The 17,808-nt window shown below is 35.5% G+C and overlaps 1 protein-coding gene across 2 annotated transcripts; it reads right to left on the bottom strand.

Moving 5' to 3' along the window:
* Positions 1 to 1,736: 1,736 nt before the first annotated feature.
* On the bottom strand, positions 1,737 to 16,153 carry LOC107823741 (pentatricopeptide repeat-containing protein At5g10690). Of its 2 annotated transcripts, none has more exons than XM_016650429.2 (12): positions 15,620 to 16,153; positions 15,154 to 15,336; positions 14,197 to 14,329; positions 13,534 to 13,631; positions 13,254 to 13,415; positions 13,078 to 13,146; positions 12,631 to 12,766; positions 8,919 to 9,151; positions 6,401 to 6,478; positions 5,216 to 5,284; positions 4,655 to 4,831; positions 1,737 to 2,336 (listed from the first exon to the last, which is right to left on the bottom strand). In XM_016650429.2, the coding sequence occupies exons 1-12, from the start codon at positions 15,905 to 15,907 to the stop codon at positions 2,061 to 2,063; spliced, it is 1,902 nt and encodes a 633-aa protein (XP_016505915.2). In that variant the 5' UTR covers positions 15,908 to 16,153; the 3' UTR covers positions 1,737 to 2,060. The 2 variants fall into 2 exon arrangements, with proteins under 2 accessions (XP_016505915.2, XP_016505916.2); XM_016650430.2 differs by having other exon boundaries at positions 13,555 to 13,631.
* Positions 16,154 to 17,808: the final 1,655 nt, after the last annotated feature.

Raw genomic sequence — 17,808 nt, 5'->3', positions numbered from 1 at the left:
TTTTTCAAATTAATAATATTTAGTTTAATTAATTATAAAAACTAAAAACATACGTATTCTAAGAACATCATGGAATGCATATTTGATAAAATAAATTAATATCTATAAATATAATGTCATAACATTATTCAAATGTTTGACAAAACGAATTTATCAATTCTAACTAAAAAATGAACAACATGCAATGTGAAATAACAAGCCAATACTACTAAAAGAAATAAACTGGAACCATAAATATAACACAATTTCAAAATCAAAATCCAAAAAAAAAAAAGTTTAACATATATATGTCAAATTCCAACATAATAAAAATAAGTTCCAATACAACTTAATATTAGCAAACATAATAAGTTTATAACCTCATTCAACAATAAAATTATACTTTAATGACATCACTCATTGTATTGCCAAGTTTGTTAGTGACTCATTATTTCTAATATTAGGTGTAGTTTCAAAAACTAGAATAATAACGCAGTTACGCTAAATAAAGAAAATAAAAATATACAAGCATTACATGGAATCACAAAAAGTAAAAGTAAAGGAATAAAAGATGAATAATGTACAAAGCAAAATATGTTTTAAAATTAAAAAGTAAATAAAATAAAATAAAAAATAAAAAGAAAATAATGGAAATAATAAATAAGTTATAAAGAAAATAAATAAAAATGAAAAGGAAAAAAATTAAAAAGTAACCTTTTTATCCAAAGTCTAAATTCTTGGGGCACCACTTTTCTAGTTTCCAATAGTTCAATCAAACCAAATTTATTTGAGGAAGCCTAAGTCACATAATGATCAATATACATATTCAATTGTGTCATCTTTTTATCTAAAGTCTAAATTGTTGAAAATGACACATTTATTTAATTGATTATGTCATGACACGCCCTCTTTTTCGTAACTATGTGAAGGTACTTAGATTCCGTTTGTCAAGCCGTCAAAATCTGCTTATTTTTAAATGTGATTTTAATTAAAAGTCCTTTCTGAAAAAGTACTTCCGCAAAATAATAATGTGTTTGACCAATTCGTTTGAGTAGTACTTCTTGCAAGCACATTGTCTTTGGTCAATCTTTCCAAAAAGTACTTTTAAGTAACAAATTAAAAAGGACAGTAAAGGTTCAATTTGCAATTAGTATTATTTAGAAAAAGACATTAGTTTTTTGCTATAAAGGAATTCAATTAAAATATAAAACATAAAGTAAAAACATAAATTAAAGATTCAAATCAATATAGTTATTCCAAAGTAACAACATTTAGTATGTAGTATCGCTTATTGTTTACATAATAATTTAAATATATTAAAATACACCATTCAATATAAATAAAAAATTGTTCGTGCGAGACTATTCCAAAGAGGAATAAGAGAAAAAGAATAAAAATATGATTGAAATAAAAAAGAGAAGAAAAGTATGGGAGAAATAAAAAGGAAAAGAAAAAGGTTAAATAATGAGGGATAATTTGAAATATATAAATTTATTGTAAGTTATTTTTATCTTGAATAAATTAATTTTCTGCTTCTGCTTCTTGGAAGAAACCAGAATTTGTAGCTTCTCCCCAAAAGCAAAAAAAAAAAATTGCTTCCGCTGCAACTTGAAAGCACTTTCCATTTTGGCCAAACACTTCAAATTTTCCAAATGTACTTTTTTTTGTAAGAAAAAATATTTTTGACCTCCCAAAAGCTTGGCCAAATAGGCTCTTAAACTCTACCTGGTTTGACACCATATTAAATTTCCTGAATCATCTAAAAACTTGATTGATAATCACGTGAAAGAGAACCTTAATGCTGGTCCAGTCGAGGCTCAACCATGCCTGCCCGGAACAATTTACTTATTTAATCATGCCTTAACAACTCCAAAGTTCGCATATACATGAATATTTCTATCACCAACCCAGCACCAACATTATATATAGTTGAGAAGATAATCGAACCACTCAAAGCCGATAGTATTGCAATCTAGAATGCGATAAAAGACACATGAAGAACTCAGCAGCCTGAAAGAAATGATAGCCTACTCTAAACTGAAAAAGAATACGCTCATGCAAATTTCCTTTGTTGAGGTATACTATCTATAAATTTCAATAGGTTCCCTACAGGCAGAAGAATTTTGAACGGCTAGCTCTGATGAAGTTGGAGCAAGCTTATATAGCTGTTCAGATGTAAAAACTCCGACAGCCCTTACACTGGAGCTGTAAAACATTCCGCGCACATTTTCATATTTTGCTACAATAACCATTTTGTACCTCTTCTCTAGCATTAGATCAATAACACGACCGATGGATGTTGAGGTTGTTACAGAAGGAGGTGGACTTCTCATCATTGCTGAAAGTGGCGCATCCAGCTGCCATATTAGGCATCAAAAAGCATTAGAATTAACTCCACAGCCCAGGGTTATCAGTGGTTTAGTAGACAACCAAATTAACTACTCAGTAAGGCAATCAAAGCATGAACCTAGGATGTTGGTTACTGTTTTTATTTAACTTCTTTAATATTCCACAATGAACTCAAGAAAATTTTTCTGAGACCAAAGTTCAAAGTCAAGTTCATGCAAATGATAAACAGAATAAAGGATGAGAAATAGTCCGCACAGCCCTATATTAGTGAAGGCGTGGAGATTAGAATACGCCAACCACTTAGCTGTGTCTTTGCTCTAGGATCGCCGTCTTTCTACTGAACTTCTAGTAGTCTGATGTTCATTGATGGCTTTCCTTCCTCCCTTTGATTCCACCAAAGCATACTAGCACTCTTATTATCTTCACAATCGTCTCTATGGCACCAGCAAGGATACTACTACTAACATGACTATGAACAGGTTCTAAAGCAACTTGACAGAGGACAAGAAGTCATCAACCATATCTTTCACTCTTTTTCTCTTTCAGCAGTATCTAACCCCTTTTTTTGATAAGGTAAGGATTTTATTGAATGGTACCAAGATGGTACGGAAAAGGAACAGAGCAACAAGGAAACAGAAATCAGCCTACTACAGTCTTCTTCCTAACAGTTCCAAGAGTTGTTACCAAGCATCCAGATATTAACAAGTATGGTGTAGAAAGCCACTTGGTTGGGAAGCTGTTTCTTGGGCGCTATAGCTCAAAAATGTGCAGCCAATTATGCTTTTTATTACTTTACCAAAATATGTGGTCATGATGCTCTTCATACCCTCAAAAGATACACATACTTGGCTTGTTCAGATTGGCATTAGGTAGGTACTAGGTAATAACAGGAATTCATTTCAAAGGCCTACCTCAGTATATACATCTAGTCCAACTTCCATGTGACATAACATAGTCCCACTATTGGCCTAACTACCACCGGACAAAAAGATGCTTCTTTCCATTTTATTCCACAATCTACATGATCTTTTTCCCAAAAACATAAAAGATCTTTTTCACAAGTTTATTTATGGCACTACCTTAGTTATCTTTTGTCTTCAAATTCATAACTATCTTCCAGTTCCAGACTTGTTTGTTTCCTTCTAAAATCCTCCTTCAATCCTAGAACAACTATGGACTCACTCATTATGATGCTTCTGCATTTCTTCTTCACATTGAACCAGCTGCACCTCTTCAAAGACCTTTAAATAGAGCAGTAAGTATCTGTTCTTACATGTCACAATCTTAAGCAGCTTTTGTCGTCTGATCCACTGATGAACTCTCTCACTCACTAGTCTTCTGGAGCTTGATATTTTCTATAAATTTTTTATAACCAATGCAGAAGCAGATAACTCCACCCTATGAGAAGGTAGGATGATGATTGCTTAAAATGAAGACAATACTTCCCACCTTAGTCGATTGTATTTTTTTCAAACTATCTGGATAAGAACAACCAGCATACCTTCAAGGAGGTTGACTTTTTCCATCAGGAATGATCATAAATTTCCTCTCCATGAAGTTGGAAAAAATGGAAGGGTGAAAAATGCAGAATTAATAAGAGCTGCTTCTGTTTTCCTGCTTATTTCCTTGGGGTTAACAAATGATAAATGTTCCTTGGCTTGTGTTCTATTAGTATCCAGTGAAAAGCTCTCGTTCTTTTGCTTTCTCTGTGACATGGATGCCATTGACTGGATGGAGATATTTAGGAAGGGCTGACTGAAGCAGTAACTGAATCCCTTACATCATCTTGAAAAAATGTCCTATGACTTGCTGATTGAGAGAGTATCTGTAATGTTTAAGTTTACAGTCCTCACACAAGTGAATTTTTTGGATGGCCAGTTTATATAAGCAGCCTGTCTTTTCATGCTTGGGACTTCCCTTCCCCCCCCCCCCCCCCGTGTGATTCAAGTCAAAAACCTATTAGACCCAACATCATAGAAACTATCACACCAATATTCAACCCACAGGTGACAGGCCCACAGCTAATTCAGTCATTCACCATTAAAACTCTATATTCTCAAGGATGTATGAACTTTTTGTCACGCATGAAGAGTGGTAGTGATTAGATTGCCAGGTCAGGGATAAAATTCGCAAGCTGCTAATAGATGAACAGTCTCTGCAAGCACCTAAACATACAGTGTCCATGTAGCCGAATGCCAAAGATATTAAGATTGTAACTGTACAAGAGTGTGTAATGTTTCAGAAGCACATGGAGACGAACTAGAGAATAATGTCATGCAGTGAACCAATATAGCCAAATAGATCATACAGGTCATAGATAAAGTACCTCATTGCAGTCTTCACGATGAAGTATGCCAACACAACTTCCCCAATCATCTACGACTGGAACAGTCAAATCCTTAAAGAAACGCATGACCACTTGCGTCAGTTTCAGGGTAGCTTGCAGTGGCCGTGCTTCAGAAAATGGCACCATGATATGCTCGATAGTATCACGTACTGACAGCTGGACCACAAAAAGAGGAAATTAATGTATCAACAGTTTATATACATATAAACTAAACAAAACCAAAAAATTACTACCAACAGACTGAAGATGGCCAACTTATATTATCTTTAGAGCAATCTATAGCACAAACTCAACTTCTACTGCATTTACCTAATTCTCTACACAAATTCTTCAGTTTGAATTTGAGACTTAAGGGGGAGTGTATCAGCTCAGTTTCAGAGGAGAAACGCAAATATTACAGATATCACAATGATGGGTGCTTGAAATAGAAAAGGTAATGAAAGCTCATCTCTACCATAAGTACAGATACAGTGGTTGCCTGGCAAAGAAAGGAATTGGTTGACATTAATGTATCTGCGAGTGCAAAATGAGATAGCATACCTCTGGCAATATGCAAGGGCTAAGTATAGAAACACTGGAACCAAGCAATGCCTCAATTCGCAGAGCAACCTGCAACAGTACTAAACTGTAATATAACGTAGGTGGTGTGAAATAATATGAAAATAGATATCAATAGGAAGTCCTAGAATCAGCAAAAATACCACGTGAAACACCAAAGAGAAGGAAAACCAGAAACTAAAGGAAAAGAAAAAGGGAACAAGAGAAAACTATCCCATGTCTAAGCTTCTGTTTGCCTGAAAACTTGAAATCTATACACTTTCTTACCCTAGTTTTCATGAATTACTCTTATGGATTCTAAGTTACTGCATAAGATTTAAAGACTACAAGAAACTCATTTTGGGTTCAATTGATACATTTCTATACCTAGGAATGAGAGGAGAATTAATTGCTGGGAGCCCCACTTTCATACTGACCCAAGGCATAGATTAGTTGGAGAATCTAGACTCCAGAGAATGAAAGAAATCATGTTCTGGGACATATAGAAGGGCACAAGTCGCCAACGTTAGAAAGAAACCAAAAATCAAAGAGTCAGACTAACTGGACAACAATATAATCTCTCTGATGAGGAATACTGCCAGGAACGATAAGGAATCAGGAGTACATTCCTGAATCTTCCACAAAAATTGGATACTCAGAGATATGGTAGCATCAAACAGCTTCAGACCATTGACAGTTTTCTTAGACATGATTGGAAGATTGTTAAAAGCATTGCTCAGTCGGTTCTATCAATTTCACAAAGTACAAGAGAAACAATGACCAAAGGATGGACACTTCTTCCTTGATAAGCCTTGAGTTTGTTCTCTAAAGAGGAACTGGTGACAGCCAAAAGGATTTCCAAGGGAATAAAGTTCCAGTTCCAGACAGATTTACTGTGGTTTTTTTAATTTTAGTTTCTTTTTTCCATGTGGAGAGGTGTCAAGGATAACATGATACGATCTACCACTTTATAACATGGATAAATACTCGGTGCAATTTCTAGAGCCCTTATTTTTGAAAGGTCGGCACTAACATGTGGCCCATGAAGTTGAAAAACGCTAAGCTTAAGCACCAATTAAATCTAGCATATCATAAAGGAGCAAAGTAATGGGGTTATTAAAAATATGTGACAAGTAATTTTATTATTTGGAGCTCAAATAGATGAAATCATTAGAGACTAGGGCTTACCATTCCACCTCGACTAGCCCATGGTATTTGCTTCCATTTCCCAATAATGCCTTTCATGTACTGTAGGGCCAAATCCAACTGAGAAAGGACAGTTGAGCAACAGTTAGCACAGGTAATTATGTCCATAAATTATGTACAACAGGGTGGATCCAAAACTTGAGAAGTGCGCTTTTGGAACATAATTAAACGTTAAAGATAAGATATAACAAGTCCATGAGCTGATTGATTTAATAAAAACAACTAAATTGACGCAAGGTTGTTGCATGTCAAATGGGTGGAAATACAGCGTTGCAGACCCAAAATAACTGTATAAAACTGATCATCGTCAAGGAAAAAGAATAGGTCACATGAAGGGGCACGTTGCAGACCTAAATAAAATATACAAATTGATCATCTTTTAATGGTTTAACCGGATGAGACGGTTCACATAATTCAACAAAAAACAAATGGCTTACGAAGTAGAAGCATGGTGTTTCTAATCCAGTTTTGAGCAACCAAGCAGAGTTTCATTCAATGAAAAATCAGAAAGCATAATAGAGGAAGAACAGCGATAGTTTCATGTTGAAACCATTAAAAGAGTTGTGCGTAACACTTCATATAGCAACTGTTGTTGTTACCACTCATGATTTTGAAATAAAAGATGGATTATTTAGTGACAAAAAGAGATAAAACAGTAAGAGAAATAACCAGATAATAGGTTCCAATATCTGCTCAGCTTACACAGTAGAAAATGTCCAGATGATGATCAAAGTTCAAACAAATGCTAAAACTGATTTTGTGTCAGAAAGAAGGAGAAATAAATCATTGTTTCTTTAGTTACTTTCTCAAACTATCTTGAAAGTTGGGACAACAAAGATATTACCACTATCTTAACAAGAACTTGCTTTTAACCCAAGAAAAACAAAGGCCAAAGGATTAAAGAAACTTAAACCATTGAGATAGTCCTAGTACTAGATACTAAATAGACAGGCTGGTGACTAATGGGTGGCGGCATAAGATCCTAATCTGCTTGTACACGGATAGAGATGATGGTCTTCTACTGATATCTCCAGAAAAGATAGGTGAAGCGTCAATAGCAGTCTGTTCTCAATCTGCCTTCACACTTCCCAGTGCTTATACCTCTTGCCTACCAGAACACCAACCCAATCTTAGAAAGATGAAGTGGGTTTGGAAACTTGAAGAACATCTTCTTTACCACCTTAGCTGTAGAAGCGCCTCTTTTTTATGCTAAGCGTATAAGGAATTTGAAGTAGTAAGACCAACCATCATTCCCATAAGACTCTAGGTCAATCCTGCCACCTCATAACGTGCCAACAAGCAAGCAGATTGGGTGCTTTGCCTCAACATAGTAGGACCTGAAAGTGCATTCTTCCATCCATGTGCATGACACTTTCTTTCATTTCCCCACTCCTGTGTAGGAGCACATCTTGTTTTCAAAGATGAGTTGTAGATGAGTCGATCATAGTGGAAGGTATTTTCATGAACTTGTTATGGTCCAAATTTTCTCATAGGAACAATTTTTCCTATAGCTGAGATCTTGGCAGTTGAACCTTAAAGAAATCAATATTAAACAATAGAGATCATCATAATTGTAATAGTCCACGGACCGCTGGCGGTTGAGCTTGATAGGGGGCTTCGTTGTAAAACTTGCCTTAGGCAAAGCCCATATCGGAATGAGTGAAAAGCTAATGGTCATACAAGGGCGAGTTCATGATTCAACCGTTAAGACGCCTTTTGAGTTAAAATCCAAGGAAACAAAACTGTGAGGCCTAAAAGCCGTGAGGTGGCCTACAGCGCCGGACCAAAGAGGACAATACCTTGTTGTTGGGTTTGGGCCGTGACAGGTGGTACCAGAGCCGGTATCTGCCCTAGTACGGTGGTGGGCAAACCTCAAAAAGTATGCTGGCTGCTGAGTCCCTAAGAGGGTAGAGTGTAACAACGCCCCGATCATTTGTGGTTGAACTCGAAAGGGTGTTAACTATGAAACTTGCCTTAGGCAGATCCTACATTAGAATGAAGGAAAAGTTTAGTGACCATATAAAGGCGAGTTCAGGAATTAACTGTCGAGGCACCTTTTGGGTTAAACCCCAAGGGGACTAAACCATGAGGCTCAAAAGCCTTGAACTGCCAAGAGAGGTCGGGTCAAATCAGATAATACCTTGGTAGTTGGGTTTGGGTGGTGACAATAATATCAGTGAAAAAGTTTTCATTTAATTCATCTTAGACTTTTTGCAAGTTGCAAATATGAATTGTCTCTACTAGGAGGGGATATCCACCTTTCACCTCCAGCGCATTCGATTTCTCCAACTTATTTAGCGTTGCTTTTACTTTATAAAGTAATTTCATCCGCAACACCAAGCGTAACCTCTTCTTTACCTAAATCAAGAACAATGTCCATGAAAGAGTGTACCATTGCAAGCTGATTTCCATGGGAAGTGGTACATATATAACAATCTAGACTTACTTGAGATGGTGTATAAGAACTTCAAAATCAAGACCAATTGTATGCAGGAAGTACCTGCGCATTGTTCAATGCTGCCTCCATAAGGAGATGATCAGCCTCTTCATGAACTTTAGAGGTGATTGTTCCAGATGAATCCAGCCACATGCGTCCATGCAGCTTTTTAACCATTTCATACTCTCCTCTAACAGCAAAAGCGCGCATCAGAGCAAGGAAGAGATGAGGCTTTGGCCTCAAGCAAGAATCTTCTCCAGCTCTCTTTACTAGTTCCCCATATACAATCAGAGCGCCTATTATATTGAGTACAAATATTCAATATGCAAAGTGACAATGGAGGTAGCAGAAAAACCATCAACGTAATTATAACTTTTTCTTGAGAATGATCAACAAAATTATAACTTACATACTCCTTTTCTTTAATTAGATAATTTTACACACTATAAGCTACTGAAACAGAATAAACAACAAGAGAGTGCACATTGAATTTAGCATTTAAGCAAGAATCTCCACAATATGGAGAACTTCAACTCCTTAAGAGATGGTGATGCATATTCATGCTATAGGAAACATGCTTCATTAAGAGATTAATTCACCTCATCGAATAATTTTGTGCATCAATTTGTTTAGCAATCTAAACACATAAACCAATTAATACCGATAAAGGTCATTAGTCTAGAAATATAGGAATTTCAGAATATTGTACATACGAACCTGGCAAATATTCCAAAATTCATTTGCATGAACCCATAATACCGATAACAATAAACAACTAAGTGATTACTAATTCTTTCAAAAAGAATAATACTCATATTTATAAATGACGACAGATCTTAATAGACTACATCTGTTTGCAGCATGAGAGGTATTACCGGAGTCACTCACTTTTTCCATTTTATATAAGGCACTTCTATGGACTAACATGCACCTCACCCTTATGAAGGTGTTAATTAAACTTCAGTTACCTTAGTAATGTGGGACTGTCCCAAGATATCAGCCTTTCAACGAAACGAACTTTTGTCAAAGCTTAATGACCTCCTGTTGTATATAGTACTGGTTGATCTGTGAAAGCCAGGAGGCCTAGCAACAAGCACCACTTACTATGCCTGATATATTATTGTGGGAGAGGTGATACTCTCAATTTCAGCCCAAATCCCAGTTGGGCTAGCGGTTTTGTTCTTTGAGAACAACTCTGAAGCAGGAGGAAGCCTCACTTACCTAAAATGTTGCTTGGACTCGGGTGTGGGTATCCCATCCGGGTGCAGATCCAAAGGGCGGATCCTTCGTAATCTAAATTTTAAGATTCGGGGATATGAGATCCAGATACGGATAGCAGTGCAGGGATCTGGAAAAAAAAATTTAAAATTCTAAAAATAGATTAATAAAGATATCCTAAACTACGAGAGATGTTTTGTGGAAAACTTACTTGTAATTTAAGTCAATACTTATAAGAAATAATATCTGTATAATTATATTTTATTTGTAATTAATTTTTGATTTTTCCCTTAGATTAAAACTCTAATTAGTATAAAAATTAAACTCTCTAAGCCGCACTATAATAAGTAATACTATGTGTCTTCAGTAATGCAATGTGTAAACGTGTCACCACATTGCATATAGTGGAGATATAAGGGGTGGAATACTTTAACACACAAACTCTCCAATTCACAATTACAGTGTCATTTAAGAATTGAACTTCTCCCATTCACATCTGAGTCGTCTTCCCCAACTTGCCTCTTTAAAGTTCTCTGTTCTTTCCCCCAAAAAAGAAAAAATGGCAAGAAATACAGAACACATTCAAGGCATTCCCAGCGGTGGCGTACCCACAACCACAAGCTCCATCCACTAACTCTTGGTACAGATCTCACACCTTCTAGAACAGCGCCTTGAGCTCTTGGTTACTTTCTGTTCGGCCGAAACATGGTGACAAAGAGGAATATCTGAAAAGGAGACAAAAGGACTAGAATAAATTGCTACCGGGAAGTAGCTAATATTGAAGGAATGCCATTTCCCATGTCTTCAAATCTGTACTAGCTTTTATCTTGAGAAAGTAAAGTATCAATTTTTTCCTCAAACTTGTCCATGGATTGTGGTCAAAGTATCAGATGTCGGGTTGACCACATCAGGTACAAAACCCACACTACTAGTGTCGTGTCGACACTGGTGTGGTGCCGAAAATGAAGAGCCAGTGCGACATAGTTACATAAAAGCTTTAGACTTGTCAAGAAGCTCATCATTGTGGAAAGAAGCTTGCCAACAACACTTACCAATGTTTTCTGCACTCTAGCAAGTTTTTCGTTCTTGTCAAAACCTTAACACAGTTGCTTTTACTCGATTACTGAACGAACTAAAAGTGTGAAATCTCCTGCTGATTTTACCAAACAAACAGTAGATCTTTTGTCTAGCTGTATTTCTTTAGTGGCATATGTCATATGAAGTTACATTTTTAATGGAACATTGGAATTTGTCTAACCTTTCTTCTGAAGGTTCTTAAGATCCGGTTTCCTGTTTCCTGATCTGCATCTTCTAGCTACTTAATTTAAAAACCTTGCTTCTTAAACTGAAAGCTCGTCATTTAACTTACTTTTCCATACTGACACATAAATCTGAAATCTGAACCACTAAACCTCTCAGGGTTTGAATTTTAGAAACTTCAAAACTTAAACGCAGTCTGCTTGTGGGAAAATCAAATAGTTTGACAATGCTGAAAAGGTTCCAGTTTTTAAGGACTTATTCTGTTTTGAAACCAGTTTATAAAGACTTAGGCATAGACCGGGGAAGAACTGAACTCAAATAATGGACTCCTCACAACAGATTACTGATTATGCTTGGAAAATAAGGCAGTGATAGGAGGAGGTAAACTGATAAAGGTCAAAAAGGAACGCTACTCTTCTTTCTTTTATCAGCTGGAGTTTTACATTTTTTTTTTTCTTATTTATTTCATAGAGACAAATGTACTTTTGATGACAACTTAAGAGGTGCTCACTGTATCCTATTTTAATTGACCTACTTACAATCCGAAAAGTTAATTCTCTTCTGCCACGAATTTTTCAAATAATCTTTTGAAAATTTCTTAATGCGAAAACTTGTGGTAATAGAACTTTGTACATGTTCTCTATAAAAATTACTACACCTCAATCCCAAGAAAGTTGGGGTTACGGAATTCGAAAAAGGATGTTCAATAAATCTCACACTTATCACTTCATAGGCACACAGTCCCAAATAAGTTTATATGTCACTTCTAAATCTATAAATTTTGTTTCAGAAAGACATACCAGTCAACATCTAAAGTTGCTTTCCAAACTGATCAGTTTGGTCTTTGTGACCTGAATCAGTTTATCAAATTGTGAGTGTAGGAACTCAAAGCATGCAGATGCAGTTGCACATAGAAAGAAGACGTCACATGATATACACAGTAAATTTCTCGTGTGTGACCTGAATCAGTTTATCAAATTGTGAGTGGAGGAACTCAAAGCAAGCAGATGCAGTTGCACATAGAAGACGCCACATGATATACACAATAAATTTCTCGTGGTAGCAATTTGTCTCAATTCCATGCCTTCTAGACTTTGTTCTGCAGATACTAAGATTTTTGTTTTCATCGCAGATACTAAGATTCAATATTTACAATTGTGTGTTAAATGTTATTTCCATTTCACCAGTGATAGCCACCTCACTCTTATTATCATTTGGAATTGGCATGAGTTATTCAAGTATACTTTCATAACCATGAGTTATAGAAGTTTCAGTAATATCTGTGCATAGAGCATACCTTTTATTGTCCCACAGTTCAAAAAGGCATCAATGATTGCAGTGTAAGCAACTCGATCAATACGCAAGTTGTTGGATGATTTCATTTCTATGACAATCTTTTGAACTGAAAGAGGATCCTGGGCATGACCAAAACCCTACACAAAAAAAAGAAGCAAAACTCCTAAACGCTAACAAGTAATGATAGCAGAAAACCTAATTTCATCTATATTAATGTAAGAGTATATGTAGGTTTCCCGACAGAGCTTCAATTTAGTCTTTACGTTAAAACAATATACTTATATTGTGAAAGAATTACTACATTGTGAATCTAATTAAAAAACCTAGCACCACATCTCAGATTCTTAACGATTATTCACTTTATCCGTCACGTGTTTATCTCATTTCCATAGAAGGAGACCAAAGCAATGGTTTTTAACTGTGTATAAAGAGTATCATGCCCACGGACCTTTAGCAACGTAGTGTAGGTGACTACATCCGGAAAAATGTCATCATTACCAACAGTTTTTCCTCTGTCCTGCACCAGTTAGATATACACTTTTTCAGGTAAACAATAATGTGCGCTAAATCATTTGAGCAAATAATGAGGCTCTAAATTGGCCTTTCAAGTATCAAAGATGAAACCTTCATGTCCTCAAAGAACTGCATTGCAACATCCAACTTTCCAGTCTCCACACATGCAAGGATTAGTTTATTATATGTGAGCTTATCCAGGTTCAGTCCATGTCTTAGTATTTCATCATGCAAACTTAATGCTGCCCCAGGACAACCTGTGCTTATGTACCCCTGAAATTTTGGAAATGGCTCTGAGAAATAATTCGATGTATGATTTTTTTTTAAAAAGAATGATAAAAACAGGAGATCTAACAAATTGGGAAGTTAAACTCGTGGGTAGGCAGAAGACCTTCATCAATAAATTGTATACCAAGACGGATGGATATCCGCTCTCGTTAAGTACAAAGCCGTATCGTGCAAGAAGACCATTAGCACGGCGTAGATCCCCTGCACTAGAAAGGCAGAAGTAAAGGAGGTATATTCAGAAAGCCAAGACATTAATCTTGACACAAGCAACTATATCCAATAATAAATCACCACCTGACATTTTGTGTAGAAGCATTCAAAAGAAAAGGAAGGGAAATAAAAAGAGTAGTTAGTAGAGAAAGTAAAGAAAAATGAAAGAAGTGTTTTCCCTCTTGTTTTATTTCTTCCACAAACTCGTCAGCCATCTCATTCTTGAAAAGGCCACTGCATGATACATGATGCTACAACAAGGCTAGTGTAGAAAAACTATCTCGCGCTGTTGCCTTTGTTATCAAAAATATACCAATAAACAAGGCATATAGCTATGTTAAATGGTTACGCTTGGAGGCATTACTATATTGTACGTATTCATGTCTGTTTATGTGTGTGTGTGTGTGTGCGCGCACACATCCAGCTTTACCTCGTACATGTGCAATACGGAAAACGGGTTAGTCCTACAGCCTCCAAACTTTGCGCCAGCAATATAGATCTTGGAGAACAGTAAAAGCATGTAATGAAATTCCATTTACTCCAAGAAAAAACTTACCTGCTTCAATTAGGGAATTCAGCAGACCACTAATAAGGGGTGGCGAAAGGTTTGGGCTTCCAACAGCAGTACCTTGCTCAATAGCTTCAAGTAATTCAAATGCTTGATCAATTCTTCGGGCATCACCCAAACCCTTCCAGGAAAAATAGTAAGCATGCTTAGATATGTTCAATACTTCAATTGCTTCCAGACTATAACCTATTTAGGGGTGTGCATTCGATTTATCAATTCGATTTTGACCCTTATCGATAATTACTTATCGATTATCGATTTGTACATATGCTTATCGTTATCGTTTCAATAAGGTTTCGATTTTTTCGATTTCGATTTATCGATTTTTGGGGCTTATCGATTCGGTTATCGATTACACCAATAAGAAAATTTGCGGGATTCCACGGAAAGTATATTGCTATAAACACGCCTAGCTAATATGGACAAAAATAAGCTAAAATAAGACGAACACCGTTTATAACATAAAAGCTGTGTCAACAAGCACATGCAACGAAACTAAAGTAAGGGATCAAATGTATGCCACCAACACTCCAACGGTATAAAAAAAATAAAAATACATCATCACTAATTCTATTTTCCATTAATTTGAACTTCATTCCCTTGAGCTTTAAATATGATCATTTCTTAAATGTGGTAGATAAAATAATAGGGTTAGGGACTTAGGGTAAAGGAAAGGGTATTATAGAATAAGGGTAAAAAGAAAAAAAAAATTAAGTATATCTTATCGGTTTATCGATAAACCGATAATCGAAGAGGACAAAATCGAAATCGAAATCGATAACTCGATAAGAAAAATTTCGAAATCGAAATCGATAAATCGATAAACCGATAACAAATAATCGATTCGATTTATCGATAAACTGATTCGGATGCACACCCCTAAACCTATTCATCGGGTATAATTTTTCATGTAGTATTATAGGGAATTCACTGTGCACCAAATACCTTTAGAAGCGTAGCATAAGTGATATAATCAACACCACAACCCTCTGTGCCTGACATTTTATCAAATACCCTTAAGGCCGATTCTATATCAGCACAGTGAACACAAGCCTGCATCACCGCATTCATCACAATGGTGTTCAACTGCCCATGTCGTTTCTTCGCAATCTCAATTTCCTCAAATATCTACAGACGAGTTAACAATTTTGAGAGTTAAAACAAGTTGTAAGAAAATCAAATGTTCCAAGGTTAACAGTTCGATTTAGTTGTATACTACTGCAATGTTTGACATTCTCTTGGTCACCATATATAATTTTTCATGTTTTATCCAATTTAGGTATATCTCTTAAGCTTCGTCCTAGCATTCTCATACGAGCTCTTAGAGTCCTACTAGAAGTTAAAAAGCAGTTGTTCAATAAAAGCAATGAGAGCAGAAATTGAGGAAAATAAACCCTATATTGAATTGTACCTGGTGGAGTTGTCTTCGGCGAGTGAGCTCAACGATGCGGGAAGTGAGGGCTTTAAGATTAGGTTCAGAACGGAAGCGTCTTTTGAATCTGCCCAAATAATACCTACTCGACTGACGGCGAGACACTGGCAAGCAACAAGACGACGACGATAAAGCGGGTATATAAAAAGAGTAATTTTGTTTCCAGCTGCATCTTCTTGTAGGAAACAGCACATGAATATCGTGAGCAGGCAAGGCGTGAAACTGATGCATATTTGCATTGATTTGGTTGATAGAAAAACTAACCATTGCTCCACATTTGATCGGTGGCTGCAATTTCTGGGGGGAATTGAAGGTTCAGTTGGCTTCTAAGAGCTGTGAATGGAGCACACCAATGGATAATGTGGAACACAGAATTGGACAATTGGCGGGTAACTAAATGAAAGATTCTATGCGTTTTATCGCCAACATATAATACCCATTACTTTTTGGTTTCTTTTGTTTTTGCTGCTGCTTCTTCTTTCTTTTTTTCTTTTCTTTTTTTGACAAGTATTTTCTTTGGTAAACTCTGCCCGCACTCGATCTTTTAACCGTTATTTTGCATGGATATCATTAAATTAGGATGTACCGTCTAGTATGGCATCAATTTTTTGTGATTTTTATGGTGGAAATTTTTAAAAATTGGAAAACTAATACTAGTAGATATTTGGTGCAGTATCAATTTTTTATGATTCCTTTTTTTTTTTGTGGAAAAATTTATACTTTGGAAAACAAACAGATCAATTGTCTAGATTTTGTTGGGTAGTTAAGTTACGTAACTTTTTCTTTGTTGGTACACTTAATTAGTTAGGTAACTTATACTTCCGTAGAGATCGTGCAGTTCTTTTGATAAATTTAAATATCAAATGTTACCGATAAAGTTTTTACCCGTTGATTGAAATAAGTGATACAAAAAGAATGATCAAAATCCGTCCATTCGAAAGAAAAAAGAGTAAGTCTTTTCTTTTTTCAATTTAAGGCGGTTAAACATTGTAATTACTTCTTATGAGTAATTGAGAGAAATTTTAACATATATTTCCTAATTCGATTTAAAAAGTTAGAGTTTACAATTTGAGTGACAAGGTTCTTGAAAAACCTTTTTTTAATAATGATATTGGGGTTAGCTTGCACGTACATTAAATACTCCTCTTCAAGTTTCTTGCCCATGTTTGCAACTCAATATACTTGTAGGAAAACTTTATTTCCGGTATTAAAAAAAAGTATTCAACTTGTGATCAATTTCTTGGTGACAATTAGTTCTGTGTTTCTCCGCTGCAAAGGAGGGGCACAAAACTTCTCATTTAATGCTTTGTTTCATGTTAATATGATTATCAAAAGTTCCTCAAAGCCAAGTTAGATTGTATGCACATTTTGGTGTATAGCTTGTCCTAGAGAATGATTGGAAAATCTGGACGCGCGAATACCAGAAATTAACGTTCAACGACTACCAACAATCAGAGAAGAAGTTCAGAAATAATAAATAATGGATAGCTCGAGGGATGTCAATTGGTTAATCCATCACCAAATGTGAAATGGATACCTGAGCACTTGTTATCATCAAAGAACTGTTACCATCAATTACATGGTTACAGAGGACCACACCAACTTGTCAATTTGTGAATTCTAAGATGTAGTTCGAATAATTATGCTCAAGATTATATATATATATATATATATATATATATATATATATATATATATATATATATATATATATATATATATATCACATACAGTAAAATACCTTCAAAATGAAATAGCAAAAGAGAAGAACGTATAATAGCAATAGAGATCATATGTCATAAAAAGTGGATGAAGTAACTGTTAGCCAATCTGTGTTACTGTAATGAATAATAAAACAGTAAACTTTCTGAAACAGAAACTGAAAGTTAGCAGCAACAGAATGTCGAAATAATATCTGAAAAGCCCAATGAATGCACAGTGTATTCTTAAGGAAATTATTCCCCTCAAGTATCCGATGTGCTGGAAAATTATCCTCTCAGGATAGAACGATTTAACTCATCAGTGTATTGGTACCAAAAACTCTGATGAACTTCGAACCACTCAATGGTTGTAAAACATACTGGAAAATTTTGTGCAGAAAAAGAAGAAGATTAAAAAATTTCGTAAGAAAAAAATCTGTGATCAAGGTATATTTATAGTCATTTTCT

This window comes from Nicotiana tabacum, chromosome 1 (genome assembly GCF_000715075.1).
Source record: "Nicotiana tabacum cultivar K326 chromosome 1, ASM71507v2, whole genome shotgun sequence".
NCBI classification, from domain to species: domain Eukaryota; kingdom Viridiplantae; phylum Streptophyta; class Magnoliopsida; order Solanales; family Solanaceae; genus Nicotiana; species Nicotiana tabacum.
Note: the sequence above shows the minus strand (reverse complement) of the source record. Positions and strands in the feature narration are given on the sequence as shown.

What these genes read in the sequence shown, in the direction of transcription:
- LOC107823741 (XM_016650429.2), bottom strand. Translation starts at nt 15,907, where the DNA reads ATGGTTAGTTTTTCTATCAACCAAATCAATGCAAATATGCATCAGTTT. An exon ending in CTTATGCTACGCTTCTAAAG is followed by an intron (nt 14,330 to 15,153) that starts GTATTTGGTGCA and finishes TTTTCCTGGAAG; the next exon opens with GGTTTGGGTGATGCCCGAAG. An exon ending in GCCCTTGCATATTGCCAGAG is followed by an intron (nt 4,832 to 5,215) that starts GTATGCTATCTC and finishes TTTGTGGTCCAG; the next exon opens with CTGTCAGTACGTGATACTAT.